This window comes from Chelonia mydas, chromosome 3, assembly GCF_015237465.2.
Source record: "Chelonia mydas isolate rCheMyd1 chromosome 3, rCheMyd1.pri.v2, whole genome shotgun sequence".
NCBI classification, from domain to species: Eukaryota; Metazoa; Chordata; order Testudines; family Cheloniidae; genus Chelonia; species Chelonia mydas.
The window spans coordinates 107656687-107676862 of record NC_057851.1 but is presented as its reverse complement, the minus strand read 5'-3'; the positions used below and the strand labels follow the sequence as shown (position 1 = coordinate 107676862).

General features: G+C 37.3%; 1 protein-coding gene across 1 annotated transcript in view; it reads right to left on the bottom strand.

The window, feature by feature from the left end:
• Positions 1-20176, bottom strand: part of ADGB (androglobin) — a 231390-nt gene that overhangs the window by 84205 nt on the left and 127009 nt on the right. The window contains exons 15-22 of the mRNA XM_043543090.1: positions 19939-20107; positions 17126-17189; positions 13716-13818; positions 10930-11071; positions 8239-8353; positions 6554-6721; positions 4994-5132; positions 952-1086 (exon numbers count right to left, since the gene is read on the bottom strand). Of these exons, the coding sequence (XP_043399025.1) occupies positions 952-1086; positions 4994-5132; positions 6554-6721; positions 8239-8353; positions 10930-11071; positions 13716-13818; positions 17126-17189; positions 19939-20107 (1035 nt within the window). The remainder of the gene's footprint in view (positions 1-951; positions 1087-4993; positions 5133-6553; positions 6722-8238; positions 8354-10929; positions 11072-13715; positions 13819-17125; positions 17190-19938; positions 20108-20176) is intronic.

Sequence of the window (20176 nt, the reverse complement as noted above, 5' to 3'; positions counted from 1 at the left end):
AAAAGAGAACTCTTTATACTTACTTAATCTCTTTATGATTCACCCATGCCAGCTGTTCATACATATTCTCTTGAAAATGCTACTGTATGTTTGATCACAAATGGGCATCAAAATATTCAAATATTTTTAGTAAAACATACATAAGCCTTTATGTAAGAATGACAATAAAACGTTAGCTATGTTGAGCTCTTGTTTTATTTGTGAGATCTGTGGGAATACTTCTCAGAAATGGATTACAGTTGTTTAAAGGAATAGTATTATTTTTGAGTGAACAGTTTCATTTTGTGGCTTAATATAATTTTATTCTGAGGAAACGGATATTTCAATAACTAAATTATATTCCACTTTCCACAAACTAAACCTGCCACAATATTTTGAGCTACCCAAACTATGCCCTGATCTGAAGCCCACTGAAATCAATGGCAGTCTTTCCATTGACTTAATGAGCTTTAAGTCAGGTCCATGGTGAATTTCTAGCATCACTGATGTGACTAAGGCTATGTCTACACTGCAGTCAGTGGTGTAGCTGCAGCTCAGGTATGCACACCTGCACTAGCTATAATTTACCTAGTGCAGCTAAAGCAGCAGTGAAGATGTAGCAGCATGGGTTAGCAATGCAAGTATGTACCAGAGTTCCGGGCAGACTTGTACAGCCTATGCTGTGGGCCGTGCCACTGCATCTTCATAGCTAGATTAAAGGTAGTTCAGCTATGCCTACATGAGCTGCAATTGCATCTCCGATTGCAGTGTAGACATATCCTGAGCATCACAGTGGGCTCTGTGTCAAGCAGTATGTTCAATTTAATCAGCCATCTTCATTTCATCTATAATATTTCACTGCACTCCTAGTACAATTTTTTATCAAATTTTCAGATAACTAGTAAGAGGGTAGCACAGATAAAATAATATGGTGAAACACTAAACCCTTAAAATAAGATTTAAAAGGCCTACCTGGTTTTCTGCCATTTATCAATTGCCTAACATAGGTCCCTCTCCAATTGCTTTGCAGTTTAAGCACTGCAGATTCTTCTTCAGAAGTTGGAGTTCTGTTCTGCCAAGCCACAGGAATATTTAGCTCTATCACCTCTGAAAGAAAAAGAACAATGAACAGTACTGTAAATAGGGTGTGATGTGAAGCTACAAGCACTATAACTGCTTGAGAGTTAAACAACTATGTGAGCTATATTCCAGAAATGCCTTGATTTGCTCATAAAGCTTCCATTTATGCTATTCCATCATCCTGTTATAAATTTTACTATATAAGAACCAATGTAAGTTAAAGCACTGTTATCAAGATATAACCAAGTGGGGACATATATTTATTGTGTAATTACATGATGTTGTTATGCAACTGCTATACTAATGTCATGGGTCAAATTTGTCCAGCTCAAAGTGATTTGGTAAGCTGGTATTTCTCCTTAGTGGGAGCCATCTTGTGTCACAGCATTTAATTTAAGTCTCTTGTTCTAGCTGGAAAATAACCTACAAAATATTAACCAAATATAAACTGATGGAGTGATGTCAGATTCTACAGACAGACTGAAACTAGAGCGCCAAAAGGTAGGACGTGCCTGTATTAATCTGAATGGTTTTGTTAACTATGAAGCCTAACAATTTGAACATCAACATTGTTTAAATGCAAAAAATTCAACTCAACCTAAATGAGGGAGCCACAATTTTCACCTCCATAATAACAAAAAACATTTCCCCACAAAGAATTCTGTTACTGATCTGAGTCTTGTGTTTTACTCACATATTTCACATATTTGGGAGGCCAGTCACACCTGCCTGCATATCAGGTAAAATCTCAGGCATAACTGGAGAGAATGAAAGATTCCCCTGCCAAACACCATTTGGCTTAGGGAACAATGCCCTGGGTTTAGAGTCAGGAGACCATGGGTTCTGGTCTCCCCTCTTCTACTGAATACGGTTAATTTTTCACAGCCCTTATTACTGTCCAAGCTTTCATATACCTATTCCAAGAAGCAGACCACTAACAAATAAGGTAGAAGGACACTTCAGACAGGTCTCTAAATGACAGAACCTGGTCTTATCCACTGCCTTTCAAAATGAATATGCGCTTCTCTATCCTGTCTGCAACTACTACTTTCGCCTCTAGACCACATTCACCTCCCACAATCAACAGTTGAATCCTGATACTGTTGTGGAATGTTGGGTCTCATAAATAGTTGTGTAACTCACTGGCAAACTACTGTGTTGTTCCTGCTGTCCCCCCCAGAGGCTGATCAAAAGAGAGGATAACAGTATACTTCTACTACCAGCAGGTTTATTATCTCAAGGTCTGTGCAACAGACCTAACAGTCCTGGCTTAAACTCTGCCTACCACCCAAATAGGGGGAAGGAAGATCAAGTAATTAAAGACTATATTATCATTCACATGCAAAAGAGGACAGAGTTAAGGTTGCAAAGATGATATTTTATGGTATTTCCTAAAGTTTGAATACTTGACTTTGCAACCTATAACATTTTTGGTAGGCTGAGCTGGCAGGTTGTAGGAGGAGCAGGAACATGGTCTCTATCCCTGAACCTGTAGCAATTCTACAGGCTACTGCCACTAAACCTAAATTTTATTGCTACACCATCTAAGCTGTTCCTCTTTTTCTCTTTGCTGTTTTATCATTTTCAACTCAATACCCTCCCCTTCACTATACCATTTGGTACCACGGGCAGAGGAGCCTGAGCAGTAGCATTGGGACAGCAGAGGTAACACAGCCAGTCAATGCCATTGACTTGAGTGTAAGGCCTCAGTTATCTCATCCAATAAATCTATAGTGTCGCCTCTTAAATTAGCATGAGTAGCCTGAAGTAATTATAATTATGGAAATCATTTTATATTGCAAAACACTGTCTAGAACTAAATTGGAACATTGTGTTAATGTTTATTATCTTATTTGTACTTTTGTTAATACTAGCTGTCCCTTTAAGAACAGGACAAGGTTCTTGATTGTACAGTGGGTTTGCAGGACAGCGATGTGTGGGTGCTTTTTGCCCGTGTGTTGAGAATATGGAAGTCTCTGCCTGTGTAAGCTCTAAAAACGTTAGAATTTTATTTAACAACTTATCTTTCAAGTAAGTAAGCCGCATTCTAAATGGTGTAACACGGTAGGGGGCTGAATGCTTTAGGGCATTGCTAATTGGCTACAAAGCCTTCCACCTGCAGATCAGCAGTTTGAAGCCAGCCATCCTCAGATAGAAGCCACAAGCATCATTTAGATTTTAATTCCTGTTGAGAACAGTTTGATGGGTCTTAGTTCCAGCTCACATGTCACAAACTCACTCTTATGCTAAAGGCTTGTCTTACATGGTGGGGCAATGGAGGGGGGGTAATTTTTAATGTGCACTAACGTGTTGTTTATTAATTGGTCCATGTAGACCCTGCTGATGTACTTTAATGTGATGCTGTTTGAAACAGTACTACTTTCAAGCATGCTAGGGAACCTTTGGTTCTTTTAAAAGAAACTTTTTGGTATTTTATTCAAGATGACTTTTTGTTTCAAAATTTCCTTTAATTTTATTTTAGAAATTTCAAACTATGTGTTTTGTTCACCCCAAAATTATTTTCATATTTATTTTTTGGAATTTCCAGTGAACCAAAAACCCATCATTTGCCCAGTTCTGTCTAGGATGTGGATAAGATTATTGTAGCTCATGTCTTGACTTCTAGACAAGAGGAAATATCTAAAGAGGCTTTCTACATAATTGTACTCACAAAAATACATTTTCTATACAGATTCTAGCCAGAGCATAGTGAACTTTGTCTTTGAACCAACAAGACTTTGGCCACAAGAAAGAAGTGTATGTTTTGGGTTGTACCTAAAAGATTCTCAAGAGTCTGAGATTTTAAGATACTACCAGGCTGAATTTTCTTTTGTTAATAGGAATTTGTGAGTCAAAAGGAAAATGTATTACTTATTCAAGAGACTGGAATTGAAAGAGAGGAGTTAGAACCCATATTGGATATTTATGAGCATAGCCAGGGCCATTGAAATTCTGCAGCCACAACATTTGCAATGGAATCCACCCTTTGCTTGTACACAATCTAGGCAGGCCCTTTTAAAAATCACTATTCTTTTGAGTCATCATGGCTGTGAAGAAAACCTTACAAATGTGAACCAAGTGTAAATGTGTAGTCTGTCTGAGTCTGCAGACAGTCTAAAACAAAAACCCATATATGAACTGCCCCATTTATCTCAAAGGAATCTTGTATTGAATCCTATGGATGACAATTTAAATGTCATTATTGTGACACAGGGTTAGCAAAAGAATTTCTTAATCACAGTCATTATACTCTTAAAAAGCACTACAGCATTACAGATCTTTGCAAAATAACTAACATCCTGAGCTGCCCCCTTCACCCCAGTCTGATCTTGCCCCTTCTGTGAGTCTGAGGTCTTGTCAGTGCTTCAGGCTAGGTAGACTTCAGTCAGTTGTCTTGCATGTGTGACAATCAGCCCTTGTAACTGGGAAGCCTCCCCTTTAAGGGCCAGAGGCCTGGGGCCAACCAGCTTTGTTCAATTATCAGACCCAGCTTGGAAGTGAGTAAATGATTATACAAACTAACAAATGGCTCATCTGAGAGAGCTACTACAGGAAGATAGTGTCCTGCATTAGTCCCTGAGGAAGGAAGACTATCCTCCTGCCAATTTTTCAGTTTATCACTATTTCTGGCTTAATATGTGACTATATACATATAAACTATATGCATAAAAGTCACACCAAAAGGTATTTAGGTTGCAAAGTAAACCACTTGAAAGTTAGGAAATGCCAGAATTACAGTTGCCTGTAATTCTCTGCAAACCTTATTTTACCCCTTTGTGCATCCTGCCTGCGGACTGAGTGAGATAGGGGATTCTGAGGGTTTCTATGATGGCAAACGTTAGGCAATCTAAATATAGGGTATGTGACCAGCTTCCCCTGAATAGAAATGAACAGACAAATCCGAATAAAATGATTAATAATATCAGCACAGTACCTGAAGATACATTGTCTTCCATGGGAGCATCGTTGGCTTTCAAATCCAAAGTGAAGGATCTGAAAGCGAATTTAAAATTGGAAGGAACCTTATTACCTAATACTTGTTGGATCAAATGCCCAAAAGCATTATTGAAAACCTAAAATTAAAAAGAGGAAAAAATTCAGACAGCCATTTATTTTGTCAAGAAAGCAGATTTATATATTTCTTTGATCATTAATATTCTATACAGAATATTCCACAGATGTATGTTTGTTTTTTCCATTTCAAAACCTATGCCTTGGAGCTCCCAGTTTGCACAAATACATATGACAAACACTTCTCTCTAGAGACCTAGATAGAATATTTTCCAATTTCTTGCTCCTGAAACTTTCATCTTACTCTGTAGTACCATATTCATTTTAAATTTAAAACATTCACTTATGAGATGGCTAACATATTTCTTCCTATAGGACTTGGATTCTTTATCATAAAATGGCACATGGGTTATTAAAACGTTTAGCTACCTGTGTATACCAGAGATGAACCTGAACCGAAACTCTGATTCCGACTTCCTCCCCTAATTCTGAACATTGGAGAGGTTTGAATCTGGCATCAATTTCACATGCAACTACTGTGAATTGGACTGGCTTCTTTCTGTTTTGTATCAGTGATTGTAAAAAATTGAATACCTACTTCTAATGAGTAATCTAACTGATTAAATATGCATCATCATTTCCATAAGCTGTTCGGTACCTGGATACAAGTCACACAAGTTGAAATCAACGTACAAAGTGTTGTGTTCGATAAAAAATAAATCAGGATAGAGTTACTCTACTTCTGTAAATATTTTTGGGAAAATATTTGTTAGGTTGCAAAGCTAAATTCCAATTATAGTCAACAGTAATATTGCTGGTTTCGGTTATAATCACTTTGATATCTCTAGTGGCTGCTATTACATTAGGAAGTTCTATGTTAAAAGCATGATTATTTTATGTTTTGAAGAAAGATCTAGCATTAAATACATGCATACAACGTTTAAGGGAAAGTATAAATAATAAAAAACAGGAAAATGTTGTGACTATGAAAAGAATCTGACTTGTCTTCAGTAACAAAAAGCCAAATCAATTTTTTCCTGAGACATCAATCTGAGACACAGTAGGGAATTATGCCGTATATTGCCTTCTGAACTTCAGTTAGTCTCTTTGCTTTCATATCCTGAATTAGATCTCAAAAAGCTGATGAATTTTGAAGTTTTGAAACATGCAGTGCCAAACTGCCAAAACACAGTCTCCCCTTTAGCATGTACTGTTCTGCATACATTATAATTTGGATATAAAAAGGAAAGGCAATTTCTGTTTGTATTTGTAAATTCTATCATTTGCACATGCAAGTTATAATGGATTTCAAACCATGCATGCAGAATAAGAGGCAGAGTTGGAGACCCCTTTGAAAATTTGGCTAATAATAATAATTTATAATAATAATAGCAGCTTATTTGAAGAAGAGAATGAATGTTAACATATATACTCTTTTATACTGTGAAGTCTTTTAGAAAAAGCAGATTATTAGAACCATTACCTTGAAGTGTTCTCTAGCTATTCCTGTACCATGGAGGCTGTGAGGGAAGTGAGTTAGTTCCAGCTCCTTCAGGGCCTTGGAAAGTTCAGGCTCACTGCTGAAATTATTAATCACATTTCCAATAGCTTTCAGGATAACTGTAGCCTGTTCTATAAACCGGTAGCTCTCCTGGGGAGAGAGAACATTCTAGCTTGTGGAAGGAATATGCTATCAGTTTATCAGATAATGAAGAATATAAAAATACTAGGCATTGATGATTATTCTTTTGTACCAAGCACTGTAGAATGTTCAGTCAAAATTAAGATGCATGTTTATATTGTAAAAAGAATAAGTGAAGGCTTCTCCTAGCTAAAATACACATTGTGACATAATATTGGTTAATCCCATCCATATATTCTTAGAGGAGTATTTGTATTTGGTTGAATACCATGTCAAAGTCAAAGCTGCACATAGCAGGATTAACCTTCACCTGAATTTCAATGCGAGACTAGAGACTCAGCTGGGAGTGGCACTCTAGAGACTAGCTGCTTCTCTTGCAAAAATCTGTGGAAAGACCACCACAGGAAGCAACTGCAGTTTTACATTGTTTTTATGGCCGAGAAAGTTCACCCACAGAGTCTCCCTTTTGTAAAGAGAAGGGGGACAAGTTGAAAACGTTGCTCTTTTTTTTCTTAACATATCGAGTTCTCAGGTTTAATCTAACTTCCTAAATATCCGTAATATTACATAAGCTACTTTAATATCCTATTATCAGAGCCCTGCAATTATGCAGCGGTGCAAATGGCTGCAAAATTTCCCCTTTTAAAATTTTTTTGCACAACTCTGCTTCCATTTAAAAACCCCCAAAGTCTCTGGCCCAATCATTTGTAAAGGAAACCTTGAAAACATGGACTGAGTGTAACTAATGAAGAGACATCTGTCTGGATGGACAAACAACCTAACCGACAGCTCTGAGAAAGCGTTAACTGCTCCCCAGGGCCTCTAATCACAGCTATCACAAAGCCCTTTGAATCAACAGTTCATTTTAAGAACAAAAGCTATTCTGGGGCCTACTGGTCATTTTGCAACCATATGGGGGAAAATGTATTCATCTGACCGACAGTTTGCATCACTAAGTAGGCATTTTTAACCTATCTTAATAATCTTTACATGTATTTTATGACTATCAGAGCTGCATGCTGCAAAAGGGAAGACAATACACTACCTCCAATTTAAATATTTCCACTACATTCTTTAATATCCAATTATCTATTGGCACATGAATGAATTTTCAGCTATTTTATGTGAAACACAACAACATCCAATGCCTGCTTATACGTTTACATCACATAGCTATAATAATGCCCATCTTCATATGCATCTCTCTCCCTCACACTTCCAATATCTCAGAACTGTTTCTCTTGCTTCCATATATATTTGGAATTTATATTGTATTATTCAGTAAAATCTACTATAAATAGAGATGTGACATTATTTACATTAAGATTTAAATTTCTTTTTGTGAAAATACTAAGAAAAGTGATTTTTAACAAATTACTTGTAGTCCATCTCATTCTGCACAACTCAGAGAATTTTCTTGCATATCCTACAAACTCAAAATTCAAGAGAAAAATTAGATCAGTCTGCAGTAAAGAATGGTCAATGACTTGTAATAATATTGCACACGTTGTTATGGTAACATGTACCTTGTCAAGATTTGGCATAACAGTATCCTCTTCACCAAACACACATGGCACCATGCTACACAGATGGATATGGTGCCCTATGGGGGAACTTGCAGTGAAGATTAACACATGTCGCCTACATAAAAAATAAAATATAACAAAAAAGAAAAGCATTCTCTTTTAGAACAGTGGTTCTTCAACCTTTTCATTCAGTGGACCAACTTCACAACAGTGAAATTCTTTTCTGGCCCACCTCTCCTTTTAAGACTCAATTGCTAATTACTTGGTTCTCAAATAAGTAATTGAGCAGAGCATGAGGAAAGGCTCCTAGAACTACTGGTGAGGTTATAATTACAGGTTGTAATCTGAGATGCCACTGTTTTAGATTTATTTTCTGCTTTAGTTTGATTACATGTGGTTTTTATAACATAGAACAACATATTGCTGTAGTATTTCATAAGGATAGAGCATAAACTCTTTAAGTCAGGGACTGTGCCTTCTTTTGGGTTTGTACAGTGTTTTCCGAACACTGACTGAAACAAATAATAAATAATTATAAGAAGAATTTAAAAGCAAAGACCACAGCTGGTTACATTTAAGTTTATAAATCTGATCTGGAAAATCCAAAGAAAGAGTCCAGTGTCTGAGTTATTCGTTACCTTAATCAAAATTACTATAAGGACATACGCATGAATAAGAAAATTTAAATATAAAACCAGATTAGAATAAAACACTTTTATGCAATAATTCTGGGCCCAATCCATTCAAGAATCAGCTGGTGATTCACAGAAGTTCAGCGTGCCCCCTTGGGAACTACAGCTAATTCCAGTTTTGAAAGGAAGAAGAATTCTTTCTTGTGTTTACACAAGACAGGATCAGGCACTCAGCACCATATTCTTCCTTTCTCTTGTGAATGGTGGTCTGAGAACTTCTTTGGTTAATAGCTCTTTAACAAAGGTCTGGCAACAAGAATAAAGGAGGATCCACGTGGTCCAAAGCTTTTAAAATTTGCTTTTTTCAATTGCAACTGGTTGGGGAGGAAGAGTACACCACTTCCTAGCAATCATGTGGACTGTGGGAGGAAAGCTTCCACTTGGATTCCCAAGTAATTTTTCTTTTTGAATGAAATGGAAACTGCTCCACAGAGTGAGTCCTAAGCCCACTTCTACTCCCATGCCCGAGATTGACCTGTTGTAAATGCTACATAATTAATTATTCCTTGCGGCATGATTGCAAATTGTGGAGGATGGGGAATCAGAGATGTAGTGGCATGGGTGGGGAGCTTATCTGTAATAGATTCCTGCTTCTCGGGTAGCTCAAACTTGCAGTTGCAGAAATATAAAGATTTGTTCATTGATTTAGAGTCCTGCATAAGGCTAACTTTTCTGTTGAAATTTCTGACAGTGCAGTCCTGCACAGAACTTGATTCTCCAACTTTCAAAAACTGCACAACTCAGAAGGATGCAGGTGCTGAATAATCTGTCCATAAACCAGTTCAATCAGGCATTCTGATGTATATGTTTTTTTCCAGCTGAAGTTCGTTTTACTGCCATTTGTCACAAATGAAATCTATTTTAATATTTTAAATCAGTTTAGAGAAAAAAGGGAGCACTATTCAACTTTGTTGACTTAATACCAGATATATAAAGGTCTTTGTGTTTACCTTTCTGTTGCTTTGAAATCCTCTTTGATTTCCATTTATAATTTTTTGGCATGGACATACAGGACATGACAGATATATATTATTCTGTTCAAGTTTTATAGGTACTTTTTGTAATATTGTAAGTTTTTGATATCGTTATATATATGTCTTCTTTTAAATAAAATAATCTACACAAGAAAAAAGAAGCTAAAAGTTCACAGCAGCAGTCCTTCTTTGTTCATTTTAATGTAATCTTTTTTAAACTAAACTAAACTGGCAATTCTTTATTTTTTGAGAACCAAAAGCTCTGAATTATCCAGCAATTCAGTCCTTGTGGCAATACACCATGTATTGTTTCTTTCATTGCAAACATTTTAAGAGACTAGCAGATTTCTAAGGATGAAGGGGGTGGTATGGGGTTGTCTTTTCTTTATTTTTACAGCCAAGGAACTGCTTTAAACCAGATATATAGGGGTATATGCCAAGAGAAGTGAATCCCACAAAGCATCAATGTCATGGTTTCCTAATAGTTTTAAGTTGGAATTTTAAAGAACTATACAAAGGTATAGCTGGATTATTTGGGAATTTATGTCCCTTCATGTTTCATAAATTTCATTTCAAGAAGAGTTACAAAGAGTTACATTCTGGCTACAGAATCATACTTCAGTAAAAGTTTTAATTAAAATGAGTGTTGGAGAGAGCTGCTAATACCTCAGCCAAATTTCTGAAGCCTTCTATATAGAAACAACTTGCCTAGACAGAATGTATTTCAGTTGTTTTTTCTAGAAAAATTAGTGGGACTACTCATACGAATAACTGCTCAGCAAAGAGAGAGTAAGAGATTCACAGACTGACACACAATTTAAAAAACTTTAGTAATAATCCTTAAATCCAAATAAACATAGTAACCTTACTAAAACTTGGGAAATCCTAGAAATTTTATGCAAATTCAACATTCAAATATTTGCAAATAATTAACCATTCCAGATTCAGTTATGTAAATTCTATCCTTAAGGCAACACCAGGTCTTTAAGTGCTAGAGGGAAATTAAAAAAAGGACCAGTACACACCCTGGGGGAAGGCTTAGCATAGCAGCTTTGGTTGCATACGTATGTATCTTTAGCACAAGTTGCCCAGTAGTCACACTTTTCCAAGAGAAACTTTCAACAGTAAGCATGCCCTGTGGTACACCAGAACCTTCTTTTTGTGTCACTGTAAGAAAAACAATTAGAAAAATAAAGTTAGCAGAGCAATTGATACAAATATCATGAAGCAGAACTCAGGATCACATTTTGGTCATCAAAGCCCATAAAAAAATAAAGGGACTATTTGTAAATTGATATACACCAGTGGTGCCTACACCAGCTAAGTGCCCTAGTCAGCCAAAGAAGTTGCCTACTCTTAATGGTAGCTCTGGGAGAAATACAGCAGTTTTTCCACTTAACCGGGTTCAAAAAAGAACTAAATAAGTTCATGGAAGATAGGTCCATCAGTGGCTATTAGCCAGGATGGGCAGGGATGCAAAACCATGTCCTGAAGTGTCCCTAGCCTCTGTTTGCAGAAGCTGGGAATGGGTGATACAGGATGGATCACTTAATGATTACCTGTTCTGTTCATTCGCTCTGAGGCATCTGGCATTGGCCACTGTCAGAAGACAGGATACTGGGCTAGATGGACCATTGGTCTGACCCAGTATGGCCGTTCTTATGTTCTTAATCAATATACAAAGATAGCACATAACGGTGGTTATGTATACACTCTACTCTGAGGGCAATATTCAGAAGTGATGTGTTAGGAGGAGGTATAAATTAGATCCCTTTGCACTCACTTGGGGTACATTTACACTTTGAGTGTAAATTCCTGCTCAAGGAGCTACACTCGTGCTAACTCTGATTGAGTCAGAATGCTAAAAATAGATTGTAGCCACAGTGTCATGAGCAGGAGCAGGTTCTAGCTTCCCCAAGTATGTACCTAGCATCTCAGACGGGCTCATACTTGGGGTAGCTAGCCCCTCCTGTCACCGTTGCTAGACATTATTTTTAGTAACCTAGCTGGCGCAGAGTTAGTGTGGGTATATCTCCTCAAGATGGAATTTACACCACCAGCTCAAAGTGTAGACATAACCTTAGATTCCCACAGAACTACTTGGACCTGCTTTATCCTGTGTAAGAGGGTCTAACACATGGGTGTAATTACACCTTCTTTTGGTTCCTCGGCATGTAATTTACATGCACTCAAGATATGTCTAGACTAAGGTTTATAGGCCTGTTTAACTGAAGTTGACTGCCAATTAACTTAACTAACATATTTTAAAATATTAATCTAGATATTTCACAGACATTTGTGATTTGCCCTAGGCGGAGCCCTAGGGTATCAAGATGAGTCTGCTGTAAACAGATTCAAGAGTGTCCAAACAGGGATTTGCATCAGTTTAACTGAATTGCTTTGAAAACCAATTTTAGTTAAATCAGTGCAATTATTGCATGTAGACCAGCCCAAGGATAGAACAGTTTGCAAGAAGAGAAAACCAGGCAGAAATGACACAGGAAATGAAATGAAATCCATACTAGAAAGATGTCATAAATATAAAGGGAAGGGTAAACACCTTTAAATCCCTCCTGGCCAGAGGAAAAACCCTTTCACCTGTAAAGGGTTAAGAAGCTAGGATAACCTCGCTGATACCTGACCAAAATGACCAATGAGGAGATAAGGTACTTTCAAAGCTGGAGGGGGGAGGGAGGAAACAAAGGGCTCTCTCTGTCTGTGTGATGCTTTTGCCAGGACCAGAGCAGAAATGCAGGTCAGAACTCCTGTAAAGAGTTAGTAAGCAATCTAGTTAGATATGCGTTAGATTCTGTTTTGTTTAAATGGCTGATAAAATAAGTTGTGCTGAATGGAATGTATATTCCTGTTTTTGTGTCTTTTTGTAATTTAAGGTTTTGCCTAGAGGGATTCTCTATGTTTTGAATCTGATAACCCTGTAAGGTATTTACCATCCTGATTTTACAGAGGTGATTCTTTTACTTTTCTTTAATTAAAATTCTTCTTTTAAGAACCTGATTGCTTTTTCATTGTTCTTAAGATCCAAGGGTTTGCGTCTGTGTTCACCTTTGCAAATTGGTGAGGATTTTTATCAAGCCTTCCCCAGGAAAGGGGGTGTAGTGCTTGGGGGGATTTTTTTGGGGGGGGGGGGCGGAGACGTTTCCAAGTGGGCACTTCCCCTGTTATTCTTTGTGTAACATTTTGGTGGTGGCAGCTTTTAACCTAAGCTGGTAAGAATAAGCTTAGGGGGTCTTTCATGCTGGTCCCCACTTCTGTACCCTAGAGTTCAGAGTGGGGAAGGAACCTTGACAAAAGGTATGGGCAAAAAGTGAATAGCAAATGATTAAACATCGTAAACAACTCCTTAAGAGGCATTGTTCATAAAAAGGACACATGGAAAAAAAGTGTTTTCAATCGGTGTGGAGCAATACAAAAGCACCACTGTGGCACAGCCAAGTGTTTTGCCAGATCATTTCCTAGAGTCAACTTGCTCTGTTTAATGCCTGCCAAATTACCATATAGGTGAACACATATTGCTAAGCAGATCTGTTGTGACTCATGAGTCATTGTTCCCTCAGTAGCTAAGAGAAAAATCTCACGATACTATGGACACAGCATGTGTCAATACTGCAGGAGAGAGAACTCTAAAATATCCAAAGGGAATATTGCAGTTCTAGGCACTGAGTGCCACCTGCTCCATACAAGACCAAAAAAAGAAAAAACATGTTTCAAAAGAAGACAGTTAAGATAAAAGAGTCTTTAGCAGTTGAGAACAATCAATATTAACACACTTTTTTCTTTGTATTGATCTTACCTCCAGAATCTCCCCAGCGTACTAATGCAGAAAAACTAACTAGGATTTCAATAGGCTTCAAACTGTCCACAAATAAATAATAGAAGACTCGATCATCTGTAAACTGCAGGTGGAAAAGGGTATTCATGTTTAATTTCTGTTGAATTAGTCTTTTACAATTTTTTATTTAAAGTTCAAACTTTGTGACTCAATGTACATATGTAAAACAAGCAGTTAATTGTTACCAGTGCTTCTAACAGAGCTTCAAGTTTCATTTACCTATTAATATTCATCTTTCATTCTACAGATTAGAGAAAAAATAGTTTCTGTGATAGAAAATGTACCTACATCTTATGCACATCTTCCCTCTGTACCACCAATTTAATTAAACCCTGCTTACCTATTAGTATTTAATAAGGGACTAACATAGTTATTGTAAAAAGAAAAGGAGTACTTGTGGCACCTTAGAGACTAACCAATTTATTTGAGCATGAGCTTTCGTGAGCTACAGCTCACTTCATCGGATGCATACTGTGGAAACTGCAGAAGACATTATATACACACAGAGACCATGAAACAATACCTCCTCCCACCCCACTCTCCTGCCGGTAATAGCTTATCTAAAGTGATCATCAAGTTGGGCCATTTCCAGCACAAATCCAGGTTTTCTCACCCTCCGCCCCCCCCCCAAACTCATTCTCCTGCTGGTAATAGCCCATCCAAAGTGACCACTCTCTTCACAATGTGTATGATAATCAAGGTGGGACATTTCCAGCACAAATACAGGTTTTCTCACCCCCCCCCTTTTTTCCCCCCAAAAATACACACACACAAACTCACTCTCCTGCTGGTAATAGCTTATCCAAAGTGACCACTCTCCCTACAATGTGCATGATAATCAAGGTGGGCCATTTCCAGCACAAATCCAGGTTTTCTCACCCCCCCCCCCCCACCCCCATACACACACAAACTCACTCTCCTGCTGGTAATAGCTCATCCAAAGTAACCACTCTCCCTATAATGTGCATGATAATCAAGGTGGGCCATTTCCAGCACAAATCCAGGTTTTCTCACCATTCCCCTCCCCCCCAAACACACACACAAACTCACTCTCCTACTGGCAATAGCTCATCCAAACTGACCACTCTCCCCACAATGTGCATGACAATCAAGGTGGGCCATTTCCAGCATAAATCCAAGTTTAACCAGAACGTCTGGGGGGGGGGGGTAGGAAAAAACAAGGGGAAATAGGCTACCTTGCATAATGACTTAGCCACTCCCAGTCTCTATTTAAGCCTAAATTAATAGTATCCAATTTGCAAATGAATTCCAATTCAGCAGTTTCTCGCTGGACTCTGGATTTGAAGTTTTTTTGTTGTAAGATAGCGACTTTCATGTCTCTGATTGCGTGACCAGAGAGATTGAAGTGTTCTCCGACTGGTTTATGAATGTTATAATTCTTGACATCTGATTTGTGTCCATTTATTCTTTTACGTAGAGACTGTCCAGTTTGACCAATGTACATGGCAGAGGGGCATTGCTGGCACATGATGGCATATATCACATTGGTGGATGTGCAGGTGAACGAGCCTCTGATAGTGTGGCTGATGTTATTAGGCCCTGTGATGGTGTCCCCTGAACAGATATGTGGGCACAGTTGGCAACGGGATGCATCCGATGAAGTGAGCTGTAGCTCACGAAAGCTCATGCTCAAATAAATTGGTTAGTCTTTAAAGTGCCACAAGTACTCCTTTTCTTTTTGCGAATACAGACGAACACAGCTGTTACTCTGAAACCTATAGTTATTGTAATGATATTTTAAAAGTATGAAGCATCCGAGATATTGTTCTACAATTTGCCATCTCTAATTAATTCCAACAAACTTGTAAGATATACAGTATCATGAATATTTTTGATTTGTAGCTTGTAGCATACAATTTATTTTGCATAATTATGATTTTTACTTTGCAAAAATCATAAAATATGGCAGCACTTTATTTACAACTTTAATGCATAAACATCAGAAACAGTAATGTGTACTGCACCATTCCTATAAAATACTCCAATTTAAACTTCATTTCATTGTCTCTTTCATTTCTTCTTAAATTGGAGTGTTTCTCACATCCATAACTGTAAATATTAGCAATTTGATACTGAGATATTAGGAATATTGGAGTGTGTTCAGATCAAAGCTAGATGCACTTCAGGAAGATATGTTTTACCCCAAATACAAGTTATTGGGCTCAATACAGGGGCAACTGGGTGAAATTTAATGGCCTATGATATATAGGACATCAGATTAGATGATGTAATGGTCCCTTCCGACTTTAAAAATCTATAAATCTATGAAATTACAGTACAAAAGTGTTATCCCATATGGCTGATATTTAATTTGCCAGATGGTATGAATATTTGATTTACCTGTCTCTAATAAAATATTATGGTACCAGGGTAAAGGGTTCTAAAGAATATACTTTGTCATCCTAGCACACATCTAGGATTGTGTTGATTACATTTGAGAAAATAGAGCATGTTTTCAGTTGCACAAAGTTGCATATCCAAAGCAGATCATAGCTCAGGAAAACTGACCTACGGTCCGGTTACACTTTATAACAGTGAGACTAGTGACACTGAAGATATGCGGCAGTTATGGAATATAACCCAAATAGATAATTTCTGGGTATAGAATTTCGTACGGGGTCTATTCATGACAAAGTTTAACTGCACAGCAATTACAGGGTATTAATGTACTAAATATGAAACTAAAGGAGCAATACATTAATCCAGCATGTTTAATCTTCCAGTTACATTAATTTATTAGTTAAACTGTAGGTATCTAGAACATTGCTACAGTGTTTTTGCACTGTAATTGCAGTATATGTAAAATGTAATTCCAGTCACTGGAATAGATTCTCAAGTGCACCAGAGCAGCGCTTACCACACCTAAAGAGTCAAGGGATGGGAGACTATATTTCTGCCCTCCCAATCTTGGAGCTCTCAGAGATTGAATCAGTCTGGGATGCTCTTGAGAGGCATCTCAGCTGCTGCATCAAGGCAAATTTTGCCTTGCAATTTAAGTGGAGTTGTGGATCTGGCCCACTATATTTTATAGTGTAACCTGAAATCTTTTTGCTACCTTCAACAGTCAGCATTGTTTCAGCCATTGCCAAACAGTAATCTGTGGTACCACTGTCATTTCTGATTTCAAAGTAAGGGAAATTTTGCAGTATAAGTGTCAGCAACATGTTGACTTTTAATGGGGACTACTGTAGCCTTAAATATTTCCATATACAGTATTTTCGCGTTATTATTTTGTCTGTAATAGTTGTTCTTCATGGGTTAACACTAATATTTAGGATTTATGAATTATCAAGACGTAGACTTTCTAAATAAAGTAAAGGTGAAATCAATAATGTGATGCATACATTTACCTTAAAATCGGATTTCTGATAATTATAAGCATATGTATTTGTTTTGTGGAAAATATGCAGGTTCCTAGAAAGAAAAATAATGAGGGAGAAATTAATTTTAGCATTAATAATTTATTTTAGTAAATTTTCTCTCATCCCATATGGTGTTACTGCAACCACTTCTATCATTATGAAACAGACTCAAAACTATTTCTTGAAAGTGGTCCAACATTTGAAGCCTCATAAAAGATGAACGCGTACAATTTATCTCCAGTGAAAGCTGTAGACATTGATTAGTAACTTTGTTGCAGGTCTAACTCTTTCTTATGCAGGTCTGACAGCTAGTTTTATCTTATTTGGATTTGTAAATGGCAGCAAACCGAAATCTTAAAATTTTAACACCTAAAAATCACTAAACTATACAAAAAGCAGAGGCATCACTATGGGGGATGATTGCCTTTATGCAATTTGTTAACACTTCTATGAAATTTACTGCTGTTCCACACCTCACCAGAAAACGAAGAAGAAACTGAATCAGATTGTGACCTCAGTTTCACCCAATTAACCTCACTGAGTTCAACTTTAACTGAGAACAGAATTTGAAACAGAGTTCAGGGTTTTATACGAAGAGTTCAGATTATTCAAAGCCCCCATTCTTGACATACATCAATTCTATAAGTGCTGATCTGCTCTTCCTCCCCCAAAATTGATGCCAACTTTTAACATCCATATCAAGTTCTCTGTATTTGACCTATGTTCACATTACGCAAAGAAAGACTTCAACATCACTGGCTGTCAGGATAAAAATCTTAGCCTGGCAGCTAAAATTTCTGTGTAATAAAGTCTTTAAAGGACAGTAGGGATATACTGATGGATCATTGTTAAAAAAAATTAAGTTCTAAAAATAGATAACTCATCCTTTTTAGAAATGAGAAAAAGGAACTGACAAGTTTGGCACATAAATTTGTTACAGTGGTCTTCAAAAGGCTAACAGTAATTTACTCTATGTTCAACTAACAAACCTTTTTAAAAATTTGTTCATATTTCCCCATTGACTCTAAGTGGAGCTGTAACTATACTGCGCGCTTTACGAATAGGAACCAGTGTTGCAGAATGGAAGGGGGAAATCACTTGCTTGGTGACTGCTTCAATAAAGGTATCATCTTGCATGATTCTCGCTCCTGATCTAGTGCTCCCTAACATGAGACAGGCAGACCTTCCCAAACTCTAAAGTGCTCTATAGTGTTTAGTCCCTATTGGTAGTGGGTAGAATGCAGGTTCAGGCACTTGCTACAGCCCTCCCTCATGTACCACCTATGACAATAACGGCTGCCGTAGAGACCTTGCAGTCAGTTCTTAATGAGTGGAAAGTGAAGGCTCCCCAAAGAAATATCAATCACAAAAATAAAATAACTGAAATATTAGTGAGGCTAAAAGACAAAAGCTTAAAAAAAAATGCAGAGAAAACTAGAATATCTAAAAATAGGTTCCCCCTCAAGAGAACTAGAATTGCATATTAAGAAATTCTGACTTCTGTAAAGATATCAAACAAAAACACAACACTGCAACATGCAGCAAGAACTGGGGCAAATGCAAACAATTAGGGTTATTTATTTATATAACATCAAACAAGAGGCTCAACACTTGGATAGCCTGTAGGATACATCCAAAAATAAGGAACAATCTCCAGGTTTTCTTTTGAGATATAAAACATCTAGGATTGAAAGAGTTGGGTTTCCCTACTTTGGGTACAGGCTCTATAGGACTGAAGGTATGTCTGCACTGGAGCAGGAGGTGTAATTTCCACCTCAGTTATACATACCAGCACTAGCTCTGATTGAGCTTGCAACTAAAAACAGCAGTGTAGCCATAGCCACCCCAAGCACATTCCTAAGGTCTTGGATTGGATTGTACTTGGGTGGCTAGCCCATACTGCTGCCCACGCAGCCATGACTACACTGCTGTTTTTAGCAGGCTAGTGGATCAGAGCTTATGTAGGTATATCTACCCAAACTGTAAATTACATCTCCAGCTCCAGTGCAGACACACCCTGAAACAGTGAAGTCTATTTAGATTGCTGAAGTGGGACATAAATAGTGAATAGGCCTTGAGCTATCCCTCTGCACAGAGATGAATAAAATAACTGAAAAGCTCTATTTAAAAGTATAGTTCTACTCCAAAAAGTGACTGTAAAAATGGCACATTGGATTGTATGTTTTTTGTCGATCAAAGATTTCAGAATCATGTGCACTAAGTTTACAAGTTAAAACATTTTTTTTTTTAACTTCCAGCCTTATAAACACAACCCCAGCATCTACAGCCTGGTCTAAATTATAACAGTTCCACTTGTGAAACTAAATCACTCTAAAATTTTTAAATTATTAATTATTTTTATTAATATATAAGCTAAACTGATTTAAGCAGGTTCAATCGTGTCTATATTACACAATGTACAATACAGACAAGCCCTTAAGGTGAATTCTTGCCTTCTCATCCATAATAAAGCTTCTGCATATTAGACCCTCATTGACACCTGTACAATCCCGTTGCCTTTACTCAGTTTGCAAAGGTATAAGCAATTGGAAATTATATTGATGATGCACAAGGACCAATAGAACTCAGCTTGCCTTTGCTCAGCTGTGTTGATTCTGCAGTACTAACAGGAGTAAAAGATGCCAACAATTTATTTTTGTTCCTAAAATTAAGCCAACATGACTCTATATATACACAAGGAGTAGATCTGTTAAGATGCAATTTTTACAAAGCCATTTTTTACAGTACTTCACTACTTTGATCTAAATTTTAAGGAATATAAAACAACCTCTGCTCCTTACTGAAAACAAGTAGAGAAGTCTTCAAAATCAAACCATGTTTCCCTGGAAACAGGATTCCGTTCTGACTCAATTTCTTCCGGTAATTTATCTGCCGTCTGGCTGTATATACTAGGGTCAACTGTTTCTGATGTCTGAGCCACATCACAACTTATATTTTCAATTAATTCATCTGCATAAATAAGAAGTACACACAGATTTCAACATGCTAAGAATGTGCACATTAAAGAAATGCTGATTT